At 50.0% G+C, this 17,891-nt stretch overlaps 1 protein-coding gene, 1 long non-coding RNA gene and 1 pseudogene across 2 annotated transcripts; 1 reads left to right on the forward strand and 2 right to left on the reverse strand.

Moving 5' to 3' along the window:
* Positions 1-1,384: 1,384 nt before the first annotated feature.
* Positions 1,385-6,619, forward strand: LOC129087510 (uncharacterized). The gene is made up of 3 exons (XR_008530902.1): positions 1,385-1,516; positions 5,060-5,168; positions 5,273-6,619. It is a non-coding gene; the product is annotated as an uncharacterized LOC129087510 (long non-coding RNA).
* Positions 6,620-10,217: 3,598 nt separating this feature from the next.
* LOC129087209 (polynucleotide 5'-hydroxyl-kinase NOL9-like) lies at positions 10,218-11,874 on the reverse strand (annotated as a pseudogene).
* Positions 11,875-14,680: 2,806 nt separating this feature from the next.
* On the reverse strand, positions 14,681-16,929 carry GAL3ST1 (galactose-3-O-sulfotransferase 1). Its single transcript, XM_054594462.1, has 2 exons — positions 16,796-16,929; positions 14,681-15,987 (listed from the first exon to the last, which is right to left on the reverse strand). The coding sequence occupies exons 1-2, from the start codon at positions 16,924-16,926 to the stop codon at positions 14,847-14,849; spliced, it is 1,272 nt and encodes a 423-aa protein (XP_054450437.1). The 5' UTR covers positions 16,927-16,929; the 3' UTR covers positions 14,681-14,846.
* Between the last annotated feature and the right edge of the window lie 962 nt (positions 16,930-17,891).

A 17,891-nucleotide genomic window follows, 5' to 3' on the forward strand; every position in this document is an offset into this window, starting at 1 on the left:
AACTTTATTATTTTTTAAAATTTTTCAATGACAGTTTACATTGAATATTATCTTGTATTAGTTTCAGGTATATAGCATGGTGGTTAGACAGTCATATACTTTACAAAGTGTTCTCCCACCCTGAATATTTCCAGTACCCACCTGGTCCCATACAGAATTATTCCAACATTCCTGACTGTATTCCCTGTGCTGCACTTTATTTACATTCCCCTGACCATTCTGCAGCTGCCACTTTGTACTCCTTAATCCCTTCACCTTTCAGACCGAGTCCCCCAAGCGCCCTCCTCTCTGTCAATCATCAGTCTGTTGTCTGTATCTATGAGTGTTTCAATGTTGTTTGTTTGTTTATTTTCACACAGGTAACTTTAAATTCTCTGGCATCTACAATTTAAATTTCTTATTTTAATAATATACTTTATTTAACATAATGTATCCAAAATATCATTTCAACATGTAATCAATGTGACTAACAAATGAGATAAATCAATGATCTCATTAATAATGAGATATCCTGCTTTTTCTTTGGTGCCAAGTCTTTGAATTCCAGTGTGCATTTAACAAAACAACACATTTCAGTTCCCACCAGTGACATTTCAAACTCTCAAATAGCCACAGGTGGTGTTATGGATTAAACTGTGTCCCTTCAAAAAAATTCATCTGTTGAAGTTGAAGTCCTAATCCCCAGTACCTAAGAATGTGACCTTACTTGAAAACAGGGCCATTGCAGATGTAATTAGTTGAGAAGAGGTCAGAGTGGAGTAAGATGGGCCCCTAATCCAATATGACTGGTGTTTGTATAAAAAGGGGAAATGTGGACACAGACATGCACACAGGGAAAGACCCATGTGAAGATGAAGGCGGAGACTGGGGTGACGCGCCTACCAGCCAAGGAAGGCAAAGATTGCTGGCAACCCATCAGAAGCTAGGGGAGACGCATGAAACATAGTCCTCCTTTCAGCCCTTGGAGGGAGCCAAGCCTGTGGACACCTTGATCTGGGACTTCTAGCCTCAAAGGGTACATTTTATTGTTATAGCCACTCAGTCTGGGGCTTATTGGACAGTGCAGTGTTAGCTCACTTAATCCTCCAGGCATGTTCTGAGGTTAACACTATTATTATCCCTGCTTATAGGCCAGGAAACTGCAGTTAAGGAACCCCCTGAGGTCTCACAGCCGGCAAGGACCCAGGTAGGTTGGTGCAGGGCCAGGCGCTCACCATGCCATATCCTTCTGCCTGCTCAGCTCCTTGGTTCCAGGTCACCCTCAAGTCCCTATCTTCCCAACACAGGGCAGGTGTCCTCCCCTGAGCCTGTAGCATGCCGCCACCTCCTGAAATGTCAGCTACTGCTGGGCATGGAGGCCTTTGCCCTAACCATCTGAGTACCAGTGGCTTGGAAGACAGACGACTCCTCTTTCCCATGGTGTGCCCATCTCTTCCCACCTTCCAAGATGACTCATTGCCTTGGTCCCTCCTGGCTCCTGGCTGAGAAGCTGGACTACAATGATGGTGTTGTCATGGTATGTAACACTAACTTCACAGCTCCTGCCCACTCAGCACCTCTCCCTCCCACCTTCCAGACACTCTGAGAACTCCTGGCATCTCTCAGTGGCCAGAGGTGCCCTGCTTGCTGTACTAAGTCAGCAAGCTAGCTAAAGGAAACTCTGTTGGGTGAACATCTCCATTTTTGGGATGCAGTCAGGCTTTGCAGGTGTCCCTGCCTGCTCTGCCCCACATCATGGCTAAATCAATCCACAGTCCACCCTGTGGAAGTGTAAGCTGGACAGATGCCACTGGTCGTCCTCCCAATATGTAGGACTTGGGTTACCCATGGGAGAAGAATTGGGAGGGAGCGTCTGATTGACACAGATGCCCAGGGCTGGGGTGGCCTCATGCCTGGGCCTGGTTGGGAGGTGGAAATTAGGCTCTAGGGCAGCTGTGGGAAGGTTTCCTTGGCTCAGGGTAACCCCAGGGAAAAGTGGGTCCTGTACTCTTTGCTCCCTAGGAAGACAGATGGCCTCAAGGGCCTAGGAGAGAGAGGGATAGGCAAGGGGAACCTGACCCACTACGCTGACGGTCCTGACACACAAGGGGAAAATGTGGGTTAGGGATCTGGGGCCTCAGTTGGATTTCTTCCCCTACAAAACCCAGGAGGTCCCTGGCCTTCCCAAGCCATAGAACATCAGGTAGGCAGTGTATGGAGCTATCTCTCTCTCTTCGCTGCTTCCAACCTATCACAGGGCCTTTGCACATCCTAGTCCCTCTGACTTGAACACTGTTCCCTCACTTCCTCCTCCTGCTGTTACTGCCACCTCTGATACCGAAGTTAAATTGTCAAACAGAACCCTACTCCTCTTTTGTGAGTGTAAATCTCATTTGACATCATATAGTTTGACTATTTGACTCACCTCCTTAACTGTCAGCTCCATGAAGGCATGGGCCATATTTTCTGTGCTCACCATTGTACCCCAGTGCCCATTTAACACATGGGGAAACTGAGCTTCGGTCTGGTAAGAGCCAGAGCCAGAGCCAGGATTTGAACCCTTATCTGTTACCCTCAAGGTTTGGATCCTTAACACCACCTGTCCTGGTTCCTTGAAGGTAGAATGTTCTAGCTGAGGTCTAAGTAAGAGCACTGAGCTCTTACTTCTGGGATGTCCCCCAGAGGTGATGGTATTTTAGTTGGGCCTTTAAGGTGAGAATAGTGGAGAGATGTTCTAGACGGAGGTGACTACCCAAAGAAACTCACACAGTGGGAAGAGAGATGCTACAAGGATAAAGGGCTCAAAAAATTGAGGTCAGGTCATGAAGGAATTTTAGGCAGTGTTCACTTTGGGCCATGTGCTAATCAAGGTAGGTAGAAGTTGAAAGTTTTAGAGGGAGATTCCACCCGTTCCAGGAAGATAACCCTGAGGCCAGGGTGAAGAATGAGGGAAACCACAGATTGTTCAAAGTAGGGAAGCTGGTTAGGAGGCTCTGGTATAAATTCATGGTAGATGTGGGAGGGGACTGGGGAAGAGCGAACAGTGAGCAGGGGCAGCTCAGAGCCTCACCTCCGTTTGGGGCAGAGCCTGGAGTGGATGCTTTGAGTGGAACCACAGTGTAAGAGGAAGCAGGTGGGACCAGCTGTGGAGAGCACCATTATCTGATCAATGACCATGGCCTTCAGCCTGTTTCCAAGGAGACTGTGGCAAAGACAGATACTAGAGAGGATGAGGTGGTGAGTAGGATGGGGCAAATCATGGGCCAAGGGGCCAACTCCAGGAACACTGCTCTGTCCTTTCCTTGGCTCCCTGGTGCCCTCCCCTAGTCCACTGGGCTGCAGGCTGTGGGGTGCTTCTTTAGCTGGCCCCAACCCCCAGCTCCTCGGCATCTTCTGTGCAGGAGAACAGGGGAGAATCATGGAGGATGAGAGGAAGCCGAAGATGGGCTTTGGTGTCTGTTGAGTAAACTTGTTATCAAAATTCTGGAATAGATTGTTGAATAGGGGCGGGTGGTGAGCCCTTAAAAGCGAAGGCAGTGAGTCTGGGAATGTATGTAGGATCACCAAGAGCAAGGCCTGCTGAACGGCCACATTTCCATGTTTGGACAGGACTTCCAGCAAAGTAACCAGTTAGGGAAATAGGGCTGTCAACTGGGGCTACCACTTTGAGAGCAATCAGGGGACATGCATGTGAATAGTGGGTAACAGGCAGAATCTCAGCTGACCACACAGCCAAACCCAGGGGCCTGATACAGGACAGGGCCATCCTAGTGGGGCTATTGGGCCTGTGGTGCTCAGTGAGAGGCTGGGTCTGAAATCTTAATCAGGAGCTTGGATGGAGACCCAGACTCCATCCAAATTCTCAGATACCCCGACATTGGGGAGTGTGTATGTGTAAGACAGAATTGAGGGTTAAAAGTTCTTTCTAGATAGGGAAAGCTGTGAGGCTGAATTTCAGTTGCACAACTGATTGCTGGGTAACTGTATTAATCATGTCTTTTATTTTCTGTATTCTGATGCTTTGACACCTGGGGCCTTGCTGATTCTGGAGAAACTATCCCTCCCAGGAAGAGCCAATTCCTAGACATGGAGAAAAACTCACCCATGATTTTGCTTTTCAAATGCAAACCAACTAATATAGAGCACATAGTGCAACCACCTCCTATATTGAGCTCTCACACCTGGGGCCACTATCCCCCAGTCCTAGTCACCCCACGACCTGGTCCCAGGCTACCAGGGACAGCCCCAATGCCCCAGAGCCCCCTGAAATTATTCCAACTACCTAATCCCAGGCTTGCTTCCCCTGCCTCACCCATTCCTTCCTGTGGAAACCATAACAAAGGCTTTTGCCACAATTCCTCCCTCTCCCTCCACCTCATGACCGACCCTGGTGCTTTTCCAGGCGGCCCCATGGTGCGGCATGCCCCCTCCTTGGGAATGGTGAGTAGTCGACTGTCTTTTTAGTGGCAATTATTTCCTGTATCTGTTGAAAATGCCTCAAGTGTTCTAATAATACAATATATTTTAAAATAATAACTCATGCCTCAGTATTGGTTCATAAAAACTGACTAGAGTTTTCGCTGAGCTTGAGGTCGCTGGAGGTAGTGATGCGGACAGAGCATTTGTGTTGCTTTGCTGTGGCCATCTGGCCACCACTGGGACACTGCCCCAGCAGTTCCTGAGATGCAGACCCATGGTGACAGATGGCTGAGACTGACTGTTGTAGGATTCCTGGGGAGGTTGAGGGGTCTGACCAGGGAAGGCTGTGAACTCACTGTGGACACAGAAATCAAAGAGGAGGGTGTGGGAGCCATGAGACTCACCTAGAATTTCTCCATCTTCTCCATGAAGTTTTGGTCCAGAAGGAGCACCTTCCAGGTGTGGCTACTGTGTTTAGAATGAACCAGGCTATAGATGTTGTCAAACCTTAAGACATCTGCATTGAGGGGCACTCAGACAAGACGTCTACCTAGGGTCCTACCTAGGACTCTGCTCTCCATGGTAGTAAATCCCAGACCCAGGATCTGTTGCCATGCCTGAGAGCCCACAGCCAGCTTCACTCTGTGCCTATCTGTTCCAGGAACCTGACCTAGTGGGATCCGGACGCATGTCAAGGCACCCACTCCTGCTCCTCAGCTTCAGCTGGAGCTATTTCCTGCCAACACTTACAGACACCCATGTTGAAGCAGGTGAGGCTCCTGTCCTTAGGCAAAAGGTGGGTGTTGTAGCACTAGTTGGGCAGCACCTTTGACATCTCCCTTACCCACTGCTCTTCCCCCTTCTTAATCCTCAGGAAAACCCCAAAGCCAAGGTCTGCCCAGCTGATGCCAGCTACCACCTGCAGGGGACAGGGCCCACTGATGACCAGCTGCCTGGGCTCCATGTGTGAGCGGCCAGCGTCCCTGCCTGAGCATGTAGACCAGGAATAGAATCTCATTCTCCAGTAGCAAGGGTACACCTTGGCCCAGTGACCGAGAGCTCCCACTGCACCTTCACCTGGTTGTGCAAGTAGTAGCTCCTGGCACCTTGCCCCCATAATTGATCTGTGTGTGAAGGTGGATGAGTGAACACTAGACCATGGCCCCTTCCATCCCTGACCTCTGGACACCCCGTACCTTGGTCAGGTACTGGAGGTTACCATCAGGATCAATCATGGTTCCCCCAGGCTCCACAGGTAGCTGATCAGGGCCAATGAACTTTGGCAGCTTCAGCTTTCAGTTGCCTGTGGCAGAAAGAGGAGGGTTTTATGGAGGTTCAGTGGGACTTGATAGCAGGTAGGGGAGCAAGCCCCAGGCTGTCTGTGGCATACTGTTCCCCTGTCCAGTGTGCTCCTGGTATCTGCCAGGATGGAAGGCGAGAGACTCTTCATCTGGATTGAAGCCTCGGGATGCGTTCCTGTGTTGCAAATTCCTGCTCCCAAGCCTGCCCCTCCAGAGCTGGTACCCAGCCCCATCTGTCCAGGTGTTGGCCCATGGGGCCATCTTGGTGGGGACTTAGACCAGCACCTCCTGGAACCTGAGACTAAGGGTAGGTTGACTCTGACCTGGGCTTCCCTTTCCCGTGGCAGTTGAAGTCAGCCTCTGACCTCAGCTCCTGCAGCTCCAGCACCCTCAGAACTGGGGGCCAAGACTGTGTCAGCTCCACCGCCACCAAGGTGCTCTGAGATAGTAAGGGTGGTCCACTGGCAAAGGAATAAGGGCATTGGGAGAACAAAGTGGAAGAAAGCGAGGTGAATGCCCACATACCCTAGGATAGGTATGGACTGCTTAAGCATAAAAGTAACAGAGAAATCAATGGAGTCAAAAATTAAAACTAACAAGCAAACTAAAAACTTAGGAAAGTGTTTGCCACAGATATGACAGGAAAGGCCAATGTGCTTAATATGTAAAGAGTACTTATAAATCAATAATAAAAGTACTTTTCTAGAAAATGAATGAGAGATACCAGGAGGCAATACAAATAAAAAATTAAAGCATTAAAAAAATCATAGCCTTGGCTGGTGTGGCACAGTGGATTGAGTGCTGGCCTGTGAACCAAAGGGTTGCTGGTTTGATTCCCAGTCAGGGCACATGCCTGGGTTGCAAGCCAAGTCCCCAGTAGAAGGTGCACAAGAGGCAACCACACATTGTTTCTCCCTCCTTTCCCCTCTCTCTAAAAATAAATAAATAAAATATTTAAAAAATTCTAATCTCACCGGTGAGAAATCATTAAAACAATAATAAATATCATTTTCCATTTTAAAGATGGCAAAAGTTTTTTAAATTATTAATGAATAGTCCTGGCTGGGTGGCTCTGTTGGTTGGAGTGTCATCTCATACACTGAAAGTTTCGTCCAATCCCCGGACTCAGTGCCTTTGGGAGGCTTCCTTCTCTCCTTCCTTCCTTCCTTCCTTCCTTCCTTCCTTCCTTCCTTCCTTCCTTCCTTCCTTCCTATCACCTGTCTTTCAACATTTATTAAGAGCTGAATGTGTGCCAGGCACTGGTCTGGGCACTGTAGGCTGATTATGTCAATGAGACCCAGTCCCTGAGAAGCCCACTGCTGGGACCCTGTGAACAAGCAAGTCCACAGTCCTGGCCCTGGCTGAGCAAATGGCGATGGGAGAGCCCGGGGGCCCCCAATTAGCCTGGGGGCTGGGATATCAGGGAAGATTGCCCAGGAGACAGCAGAGCTTGCTTTGAAAACACATAGCAGTGTTAGGCCTGCAAAGGGAAGGGGGCCTTATGACAGAGGGAACAGCATGTGCGAAGCCACAGACGCGTCCAGCGGCAGGACTCCCCACCAAGGGTGAGGGGACCATGGAGGGCTCCGAGCAGAGGATGGTCTCTGGCTGCAGGGGGAGGGTGGCTTGTAGGGGTGCGCTTGGGAAGGGAAGCGAGGTGGGGGTCCAGGTCAGGGGCAGAGGCCTGACCTAGGGCAAGGAGAGGGCAAGGAGAGTGTGTTAGTGTCCAGGGGCTGCTTAGGGTTAGCGTTAAAGGGCTTAAAACAACAGAAATTTATTCTCTCACAGTTCTGGAGGCTAGAAGTCTGAAATCAAGGTGCGCCCTGTTCCCACTGAAAGTTTAAGTGGAGCCCTTCCTTACTTCTTCCAACTTCTGGAGGTGGCCCTCGGCAGCTGCATCATACCAGTCTCTGCCCTTCCTTACTTGGTGTTGTCCCTGTGTGTCTGTCTTCACATAGCATTTCCACTGCTTATCAAAACACCAGCCATACTGGATTGTGGCTCACCCTCCTGACCTTATCCTGATTACGCGTACAAAACCTGTATTTCCAAATAAGGTCACTTACAGGCAACTGGGGAGGTTAGCACTTGAACATATCTTTTTAGGGGATACAGTTCAACCCATAACAGAGAGGAACAGGTGAGGTGGCCCCACTGAATTTCTCCCAGGGGCAGCCCTGTCAGGCCTACAGATGACTGGTCACCGTGAGTGACCCCAGCTGGACAGAAATGTCAGGTCTGATCAAGATCAAATTTGGCACCATGGCACCCCCTGCTGCCCGGTACAGCAAGAGCAGCTTGGCTCCTGCAAGCTACAGCAGCAGAGACCCTTGGAGACCTCATACTTTTTTTCTTTTTCTTTTTCTTTTTGAGAATCTTGTAATATATTTTCATATCTATGTTTCCTATAAATGGATCTCTTTTTTAAAAACTGACTTTAAAGAATCACAAAATCAGCAACTAAGGGTTTTCATATTCTAAATTACATATTTCTTTAATTTTCTTAAAATAAGTATATACTACTTTGGAAATCACACATAAATGATTAAGGATAATAACTCCAATGCAGACTCATTCCCACTCATCATGAACCACAACAGCCTGTAGAAATAACAAGCCCAAACCATCGACATTGACAATCAAATGGACATCCAAGGTCAACAGCACTGTTGCTGGTCTGACCAGCACACCCGGGAGCTGACCACAGAGCCACATCTCCATGGCCCCCGAATTCCCTGAGAAAGGGCTATACGGGCTCCTCAGCCAACTCTAGCCCATCTGGCCCTCTGACCAATGGCTGACATCTCCCTCTAATGGCAACATTTGTTTTCTTTACCCATGGGGACTGGAGACAGCATCCTTAAACACCCACAGGAAATCAAACTAAAGGCAGGCCTGGATTTAATGAAAAGGCAAATGACAAGGCAGTTCTGAGAATTGCTGCTAATGATCTACAGTGAATATTATTATAAAGATACAAGGAACTGCGTGGGGAAGGAAGCAAAAAGTTGATGGTGGCAAGATTGTCTTAAAATTCTTTACAAGGCGAAGATACAAAGACTTATAGGAACTAAATTTAGATATAAGTAAGAGGTAATGAAGAAGTTAGACCTTAATTGGTCTCTAGGGTATCAAAACTCACCCTAGAGGGTGACAAGGGTTCTTGTGCGAATTTGTAATCTGTGAGTGTATGAGATATTGAGTATTTAAAGACCATGCTAATCAATGATTTAAGTGAATACAGATGTTAAAACTTGCACATACTAATAACCTCCTTCAATGTAACCTATTAAGAAGTTGGAATTCCAGTACTGTTTGAAATTCTGCCTCAGTTAAGTATCTCACCATCTTCAACACAGAAATGGTATGTAGGACCCAGACTGATCATCCTTGTTTACCAAAACCACTTCCAACCTTGGAAGATAAGGAATTATGACCACCATGGAGAAGAGGAAGAATAGATTTCCATCATTTTTTCCCCAAGGCCATCTGGGAGAATGGCATCATCACCAGCCTCCTGTACACCTGGGAGAAAGTGCTAACTGGTACAGAGTTGTCCGTATGGACAAGTTCGGGTCCAGCCACCCAAAGGCAAAAACGGGCCTTTTCCAGAAGAGCTGCCCTGCCAGGCCTTGCCCAGACAGACGGTGTCCAGCTCTGCCCATTGGTGTCTTCATTCTCAGATGAGGAGTCAATTAGGACAAGTCTAGTTTGAAAGAGGCCCCAGGAGAGGTTTCCTGGATTTGAGAGCAATTTCTTTCAGCATAAAACCATTGGATTAAAAAAGAAGAAGAAGAAGAAGAAAGTTCCTTGAGTCCCAACTTTCACCTGCTAAACTTGATTCAATTTAAAGACCAAACGTGATCTTTTAACCCTTGGCAGTAGAAGGGAGTTTAGCATCACATGGTCAGGGGATGGGAACAACCATGGGGGCTGTGACCAGAGGCAGGCAGACCCCACCGGCGGGGCCCCTGCCCCCACGGCCATCACTGGAGGAGGACCGAGGTGCAATTCCAACACCCTGTTATGTTTGCAATCTGCTGGCCAGCCTTCCTTCCTCCTCGGTACATTTTTGTGGCTCCAGTCTCTCTATTGTTATCCAGATTCCAACAACCAGGTCCTGGAAGGACTTTTTTTTTTTTTTTTTTTTAGGAATCAACCATATTCTTTGTTTCAGTGACATATGACATTTTCCCTGCTGCTTAAGAAACTAAAACACCACGAATGATTAAGCATACAGCAGACTAGGGTAAAACTAGGTCACGTAGCTTAAAGAAGGGACTTAAGTTTAATGAAAACATATCCACAAGTTACATAGGAAACCGTTTGCTACCTGAGGACACTGCTCTTCGCAGCCACAAAACCACACCAGTCTTCAAGCTCCTTCCCTTATTAAAAACATGAGTTTGTTTTTTGATAGAGTTTAACTTTTGGGTGTAGTTTCTCTCCACACGTTTCCTCCGTTTCTCTTGCTCCAATTTTCTCGGGATGCTCCAGGAAGTTTGAGATAACAGTTTGTCATGATGTAGGTATAATCCCTTTGAGCCCACGCTGGCTGTTGAAGACACGCTGTGGGGTGGAAATGGCTCTGACCAGCAAACAATTCATGTTTCTTAGCTCTTCCAGGGGCACAGGAGGGAGCCTGTGGTAAAGCCTCTTCTTCACGTCAATCCCTCTACAAATTCCAAACCCCAAATAAACACAGATTGGAGTCTGGGCAAGCAGGACAGGCCATTTGCACATCCTCTGACGTCATCCAGGATCTTTCAAAGACCAACGCAGCTGGCATTTTCAGCATACAGTGTACAGGTACGAGTGACATCGGCGTGAATAATCTAGAGGGCAATTGCAATGGAAGGAACCTGATAGAATGTCAGACCACGTAAGGGATAAAGCGATTTTGGGGGTGCAGCTGGCCAAGGTTACCTAACACCACCAAGTCACAAAGCCTCAGTTACACGAGTCTCTGTTGCTTGGAGTGTTTTCTAAACACAAAGCCCAACTGGAAGCACATCCATTTACGTCCAGTAAATACAACCAGACTCTCTTTTTTTGGTCAGTAAATTCCAAATTCTCTGCAAATTCTGCCAGGTAGAATCCTTTGTTTCTGATTTTGGATTAGCTTTTTGTGTACAGGCCATTGATGTTGTCTACATAGTCAGAGGAGAGGTTTGGCATCTAGTTACTTCAGCCAGAACTGAACTGAACGGTGTGGCTGGGAGACAGCAATTGGATCAGACGAATGAGAAGCCGAAGTCCATCTGTCACCCAGCCCATTGTGTTGCAGATAAAAAGGGACACTCTGTCTTGCAGGAGCTGAACACATTGTCATCTTAATGTAATCCTCATAGTCGTTTTTACAAACAGGTTTCCCCAAATTTGCCATTTTTTGTGGTGTCCTCTGGTGGGTGAAAAGGTAGTCCTAGAATTTGTTCTGTAATATTAAGTAAAGAAACACAACCTGGAGGAGTAAATTCTGTCTCTCCCAGATCACATTCCAAATAGTCGACACAGGAAAACTAACAGCTGGTTAATCGGGTGTCTATTAAACGTTGCCTTTCCAGCATCCTGAGATCCACAAACCAGAATGACAGGGCAGAATGACGACGTCACAAGAGTTGCTGACTAACTCTTCCAGGGCTGTAAGGGCACTCTGGTTTAAACGAAGGCCATATTTCCCCCTCCCCCTCTTTTGCCAACAGACCCAAAGGCCAAATGCTCAGTTAAGTTAGAGAGTGGGATTCTTGTACAAAAATGTAAGATAAACCTGGATGGCTGGTTACGAAGTTTACCGTGAAGGTTTTCAGATTCCCTAGCATCACAGTGGAACACAGAGGGGAAAAGTTCTTTATCAACCAACATCTGTCACCCCAGTTAAGATAGGAGCTGAGCAAAGTTCAGCCTTCCCTTCTCATCACCTTGCTTTTTTCAGGATCCTGTAATGTACTGCACTGATAGTGAGGTGAGAGCGGGTGCAGGTAGACAAGACATTTGGGGAAGGCTGACCTTGGCCAACGGTAAAACCAAACCCCTGCACTTGGCCATAAAAGCAAGTCACGTGACATATCCCCCTAAAAAGTAAAAACCCTGCTCTAGCAGCAGCAACAGCAGCAAGAGGCAGGCCGGGTCCTCCATGCACTGGCGAGACAGGGAGGCATCGGGCCGTGGTCCTCATCTGGGTCGGGCTGGGGGCCAGGCCAGGCTGGGGACACCGGTCCAGCAGCGCCCCCGCCCCCCTCCCGCCAACCCGCGCCGGCCGCGAGGCAGCAGGCACCGGCGCAGCCTCCTTGGGCCGCACCTGCGCGGGGTCCTGAGCCCGGGGCGGGGCCGGAGGCTGGGGATGAGCCGGGGCCGGGCTTTGCGGGTTAGCGTCCAAGTGGAGTAGCAGGACCCCTGCTTGGGCGACAGCAGCGAGTCCGCCGTGCTGGCCTGGAGACCTCAGACTTTTCCTGCCATGAAGAGCCGCAGTCCCGAGGCTGAGGTGGCCAACTGGAACGGCGCGGAAGATCTGGAGGCCGCGAGGACCAGCCTTGGCGTCTGATTGACCTGGTTTTGCATCCTGCCTCTATGGCTGCCTGGCTGGGTGACTCCGGTCTGATTGCCCAGCCCGTGTTTCAGTCGCCTCCCGAGCGAACACAGGGGATTGTGCGTGTTCCCACAAGGCACAGAGCTGGGCACAGAGTGATTGCACAGTACCTGGCAACTACTTACTATAACAATATTATTTATATTAATAAATGGGTTAATAACTATGGTAAATGCTAATGAAGTAACATATTCTTAGCATCTACTACCTGCCAGATTTGGATCCCTAAGGGCCTAGAAGTGACAGTATTAATAATAATGTAATTACTTATATATATTTAAAAAACTCATAGAGAACGGATTGGTTGTTGCCAGAGGTGGGTGTGAGTGGGGGATGGGAGGAAATAGGTGCATGGTTTTTTTAGTTTAAATAAATTTATTTTAAAAACTAACATATAACAATATTATTATTGGCATTTCTAGACCCTTATTTGTCCAAGGAAATATAATTTGGGGGCTCCCACAAACCCACCCAGGATGTTAGTGTATTGCACTAAGTCATATCTATCTTTAATTAATAAAAGGGAAAGAGAATTATATCATGAATTCGAGGTCACGAACATCTTTTCCTGAGACTAGTCTTAAGCTATTTTTATTTATTTATCCATTTTTGCTTAGTTCCTTTCATATGAATTAAATGAAGGCTTCAAAGACTTCTTGCTGCAAAGGACATTAAGGAGGGTACAGGCTATGAAATGGCTCCAGATGGGTGGGACCAAACCGCTCCCAGGCCAGCCCGCTGTCCTGGTTGCCCGGGACTGAGTAGTTTCCTAGGATGTCAGGCTAAAACTGGGACGGTCCCAGGAAACAGGCACTTGGTCACCCTAACCCTTTCCCACCTTACTTGGACCAGAAGCTCACTCCCAGGGGAAAGATTGACTCAAGCCCAGGGAGGAACTAAGAGTTGATTGATCTGGCTTTGCATTCTGGCTTTGGCACTAATCAGCTGTGTGACCTTAGGTAGGTCACTGAACCTCTCTGAGCCTTGGTCTATAAAACTGGAATGTTGTAAATATTCTAATAAGGTGTCTTGGAGCCTGGAACAAACAGGTCTCTAGCAGAGTCACACTGGTTTCTGCCTTTCACATCTGGTTGCTGGCCCCTGGTTAGAGACCCGAGTCCCAGAAAGGGTCCTGCCCCCTGGGGAGACTGAGGAGGGCAGGTGGTTAGAGTAGATGTATCCCCACCCTGGCGGATCATACCCGATGTGCCTTGGTTGCTTGGCCACCTCTCTGGGCGGGAGCGCAGACCAACTTGCTGACTGCTGTATGGCTGGGCCAGCTCCGGACTAGGGGGCACAGCAGATAGATGATGACTACCAAGGAGTTTTTGGGTTAATAAACTGAGTCTATGGTGGAAGGGGGAAACTTAAGGCCATATGAGCACAAGCAGAGGGTGAGACAGCCTGGAGTGGTCAGTGGGGAATAAGGGACAGGTGGATACAGGGTAAACAGGCTCTGGAGATGGAAGGGGTTTCGGGTCCCAGGGAGATGGGTTAGTTCTGGGTTTGATATGTGACCTTGGGCAAGTCCCTTCCCCTCTCAGAATGTCAGTTCCGACATCTGCAAAATGGGAGAGTGACTATGCCTGCCTCAAAGGGTTATAGTGAGAATGAGATTGTACAAGAAACCTATAGCCTAGGCCCAGGGCCTGCTGTCCAGTGTCACACCGAGTGCTCCCCAACTCTCTGTCTGTCTGTCTGTCTGTCTCTCTCTCTCTCTCTCTCTCTCACACACACACACACACACACACACACACACACTTGGATTCTATCCCCATGTAGCCACACACTCTGCCTGATCCAGTTCCTGCTCCAGTCCTGTCACTTGCTGTGTGGATTTGGCCAAGTGACTTTCCCTCTCTGAGCTGCCTTCCTCACCTCTAGTATGAAATAATAACAGTTCCCATGTTGCTAAGTTTCAATGAAGATGAACCGAGATAATGCCTACAAAGTACTTAGCCCAGTGCCGGGTACATAACCAGTATTCAGTGGGAGTAAGCAACTGGTATAGTCCCTTGGGTAATCACACGCACGCACGCGCACACACATGAGATCTTCCGGGTCCTGGTAGTTTCTGAGAGCCCTCCAAGCACGCAGGGCTTCAGCATGTAGCACAACAAATTTTGGTGCACACCAAGTCCTTGCCATATCATGGAGCTCTGTCCCACAGATTCACACAGGCACCCACCATGCTCTCTTGGGGTCCCCTGTCCCCACAAGTCACACCCGACCTGGGCCCCTCCAGTCACCACAACTGAGGCTGATTAACAAAAACAGCATCAAATGCCTTTACTTCTGAAGTCTCCCCTTTAAGGGGAGGCAGGAAGTAGAACAGGAAAGGGGATTTAATTTTAAAAACAGTATAACTAATCAAATGCTGATCTCAGGCCCTCTCTGTATGCGTTGGGCCCAGTCCTGGTCAGCTGCATCCCCACGGCAGCCCCACCTTACCTCGGGGACCGAGGTGGCACCAGGATGGGATCGGGGAAGACCAGCAGGTTCCTGCCCAGCCCGTCCTCATCAAGTGAGCAGGTGGGGCGGGCTACTGGGCGGGCAGGATGTTACCACTGCAGAAAGTCTCGAATGAGCTTCCAGAGCTTGGTGACCCAGAGGTTGACGCCGAGGTCCATCAGGTATTGGATCTCGGGCGTGAGCATGCGACGACAGAGCTGTGCATGCCGCTGCCCAATGCTCTTCTTGAGGTTGTAGCCCAGGATGGACTTGGCACCCAGCGGCTGCCAGGGCTGCATGGCTGAGTCCTGGATGGCGGCAGCATCCACAGCGTGACCCCCATCGATGCAGATGCGCCGCATGCGCTCGTTGGCACGTCGCAGGGCAGCCACCTCGCGGGCCATGCGCTCCCGCCCAAACGCTTCCACCTTTCGCCAGAAGCTGGCATTGAAGTGGCGGTAAAGGCGGGCATCCAGCACATTCCAGGCCGTGGCACGCCGGTACAGCTCACCTGACAGGCGGGGCACAGCCGAGGCGCGGCGGGCATTGAGCTTGAAGTAGAGCACATCCTCCAGCTCCCAGCACAGCAGGTCCTTGAGTAGCACCAGTGACTCGTCAAAGTACTCCTGCAGGAGCACCAGGTGGAAGCGGCGCTCCACCTCCAGGATGTGTTCCTGCACTTGCGGGCTGCTGGGGTCCAGGCTGCTGTCATAGCCCAAGTCGAAGAAGAGCAGGTTGCGGAGGTAGTGGGCGTTGTAGCCGTTGGGGTCATAGTAGCGGTCAGGGTCCTGCAGGAACTCGGCCAGCTTGTCTTGGCTCGAAAGCTTCCAGGTGAAGGGCACCACTGAGCCAAAGTAGTGGAATGAGGACTCGAAGAGGCGGGCGGGGTCACGGAGCACAGTGATGAAGGTGGCGTTGGGTGGCACTAGGCCCCGGACCTCCTCGTAGTGGAAGCGCATGTGGTTGCAGATGATGTTGAAGCAGGCCCCCGGCCGGTAGTCCTGCACCAGGCTGCGGGCGAAGAAGGCTGGGTAGTCGAAGTCGTTGCGGCCATTGGGGAAGGCGAACTTGAGCCCGTGCTTCTGGCCAAAGCGGAAGAGGATGTTGAGCAGCGTGCTACTGGCAGTCTTGTGTGTCTTCATGAAAACGATGTCACGCCGTGGCTGGCATCCTCCAGACGAGCCGTTAGCAGTGGTCACCGTCTCTGGCTCACCCGGGGCTGGGGAACAGGATGCTACCCCTTCCGGGGTCCTGTGGGCACAGAGCAGTGGGGAGAGCCTCAGGGGCTGCTGGGACCCCCTAGGGGTCAGAACCTCGGGCTCTGACCTCTAGACAGCAGGTTTGTTAGGGATAGTGGTGGGGAGGGAGTCAGGATGGGGCCCAGACAGACCTTTATCCAGGCTAAAATACCTGGGCTGGTGGTTTGGCCCCTCTGGCCTGACGTTCCTCATCTGTGAAATGCTAACAGTCTCTACTCATGGTGTTGGTATGAGGTCAAAGTGAGACGAGCACGCTGGTTTTTGTCTCATTTGTGGCCACTGTGTCCTCATACATTTATCATGAACTGTCACTGGTTGAACATGAAATTTGGTAGGCCAAAAATGGTCAATTTTTGACCAAAAATGATCAGTTATCAGTAATTTCCTCTAGTTCAGCTTAATACCACTCAACTAAGGGCACGGATTGTGCCAGGCCTGGGCTGTGCGGCCCCAAGGGGAGGCAGGGTGGCCTCACGGTTAGAAGCCAGGCTGGAGGCAAACAGGCCCAGTTTGAATCGAGGCCCCTGCCAGCTGAGGGCTCTTGGACAAGCCACCCCCGCCTCCCAGCCCTGTCGGAGCCTCAGATGATGATAATCAAAGCCCCGTACACAGACAGTGTTATCTGATTCTCACGCTACATAAGGCAGGCTCTGTTATTATACCCACTTCACAGATGAGGACAGTGAGACCCAAGGTTACACAGTGAGCAATCCTCAGTGGAATTTCTGCCCACCATAGGATGGTACGAGGTGTCCCTCGCCCCCACCCCCATCTCTTGGTCGCCCAGGAGGACCACTCACGTGGAGGGCAGGCCAGCGTGCAGTGGGGGTACTGCATACGAGTACAGCAGCAGCAGGAAGCTGGTGAAGAGTGCTCCCAGCACCAGCCCCTTGGCCATGGACTCCCAGCGCTTCTTCTGAGGCAGCGGCATCTCAGACACCTGCAGGGGCACAGAGCAGAGCAGGTGTCAGAAGGCTGGCCCCATGGAGCACCCACCACTGCCTCGGGCCTGGCAGGGTTGAGGGGCAGCCTTTGATATCGGGCCCTGCCTTTGCCAGTTCTGTGGCCCCCCAGCAAAGTACAGGCAGAGAGATAAACACAGGGAGAGACACAGTGACATGGTAGCAGAGATAGTTGGTAAAGCCGACGCGAAAGCAGCTGGAGAGTGGGGCAGGGAGAAGATCCTACTGCCTGGTTCGGTTTTAATTTTTAAGCTGAGTGAGGAGTGGGTACTTGGATGTTCATTAGTTTACTTTTTACATCTTTTTTGGCTTCACTGAAGTCATTTACTAAGAAGGAAAAGAAGACCCTGTCCCTGGGGCCAGGGCTGTCTGCAGGGAGAGTGAGAGGTCATGAATCCCGCACCTTTCAAAAGCCCAGCCATTCCCACCTGCCCCCTGCGCCACCCTTCCCAGCTGCCCAGGGACAAGCGGAGGCTCCGCATCTCTTTGCTGGTCCCCGGGTCTGTAGGAGAGGCAGGTGAAGAAACTCAGGTTCAGAGGAAGGAAGGAGAAAGCTCAGGTCAAACAGCCAGGAGGCCCCTGTCCATACCCCCACCTCCTCTCCAATTGCCAGCAGGTAGTGTTGCCCAGGTAAATTCGAGTTTCAGATAAACAACAAAACTGATTGTAGTATAAGTATGTCCCAAATGTTGCACTAAATATTATTCAAATATTGCAAATGTAATTTAACTGGGTGTCCTGGTTTTTTGTTTTGTTTTGGTTTTGGGGTGGGGAGGCAATCTATTTGCAGGGGCCTGAGGCATGAGCTGTCCAGGAGAGAGGGGGGACTCGGGGCCTTCCCACCTCCCCTTAGCTGCAAGGCTAAGGCACAAAACTTTCCACTCCTATTCTGGCACATGTGGCATGGGGCTCTGGGCCCCTGAGGCCATGAGAG

This window comes from Pteronotus mesoamericanus, unplaced genomic scaffold (genome assembly GCF_021234165.1).
Source record: "Pteronotus mesoamericanus isolate MK-2021 breed Mesoamerican mustached bat unplaced genomic scaffold, CSHL_Meso_final scaffold_507, whole genome shotgun sequence".
Lineage (NCBI taxonomy): Eukaryota > Metazoa > Chordata > Mammalia > Chiroptera > Mormoopidae > Pteronotus > Pteronotus mesoamericanus.

What these genes read in the sequence shown, in the direction of transcription:
- GAL3ST1 (XM_054594462.1), bottom strand. Translation starts at nt 16,926, where the DNA reads ATGCCGCTGCCTCAGAAGAAGCGCTGGGAGTCCATGGCCAAGGGGCTG. An exon ending in CACGCTGGCCTGCCCTCCAC is followed by an intron (nt 15,988 to 16,795) that starts GTGAGTGGTCCT and finishes CTGTGCCCACAG; the next exon opens with GACCCCGGAAGGGGTAGCAT.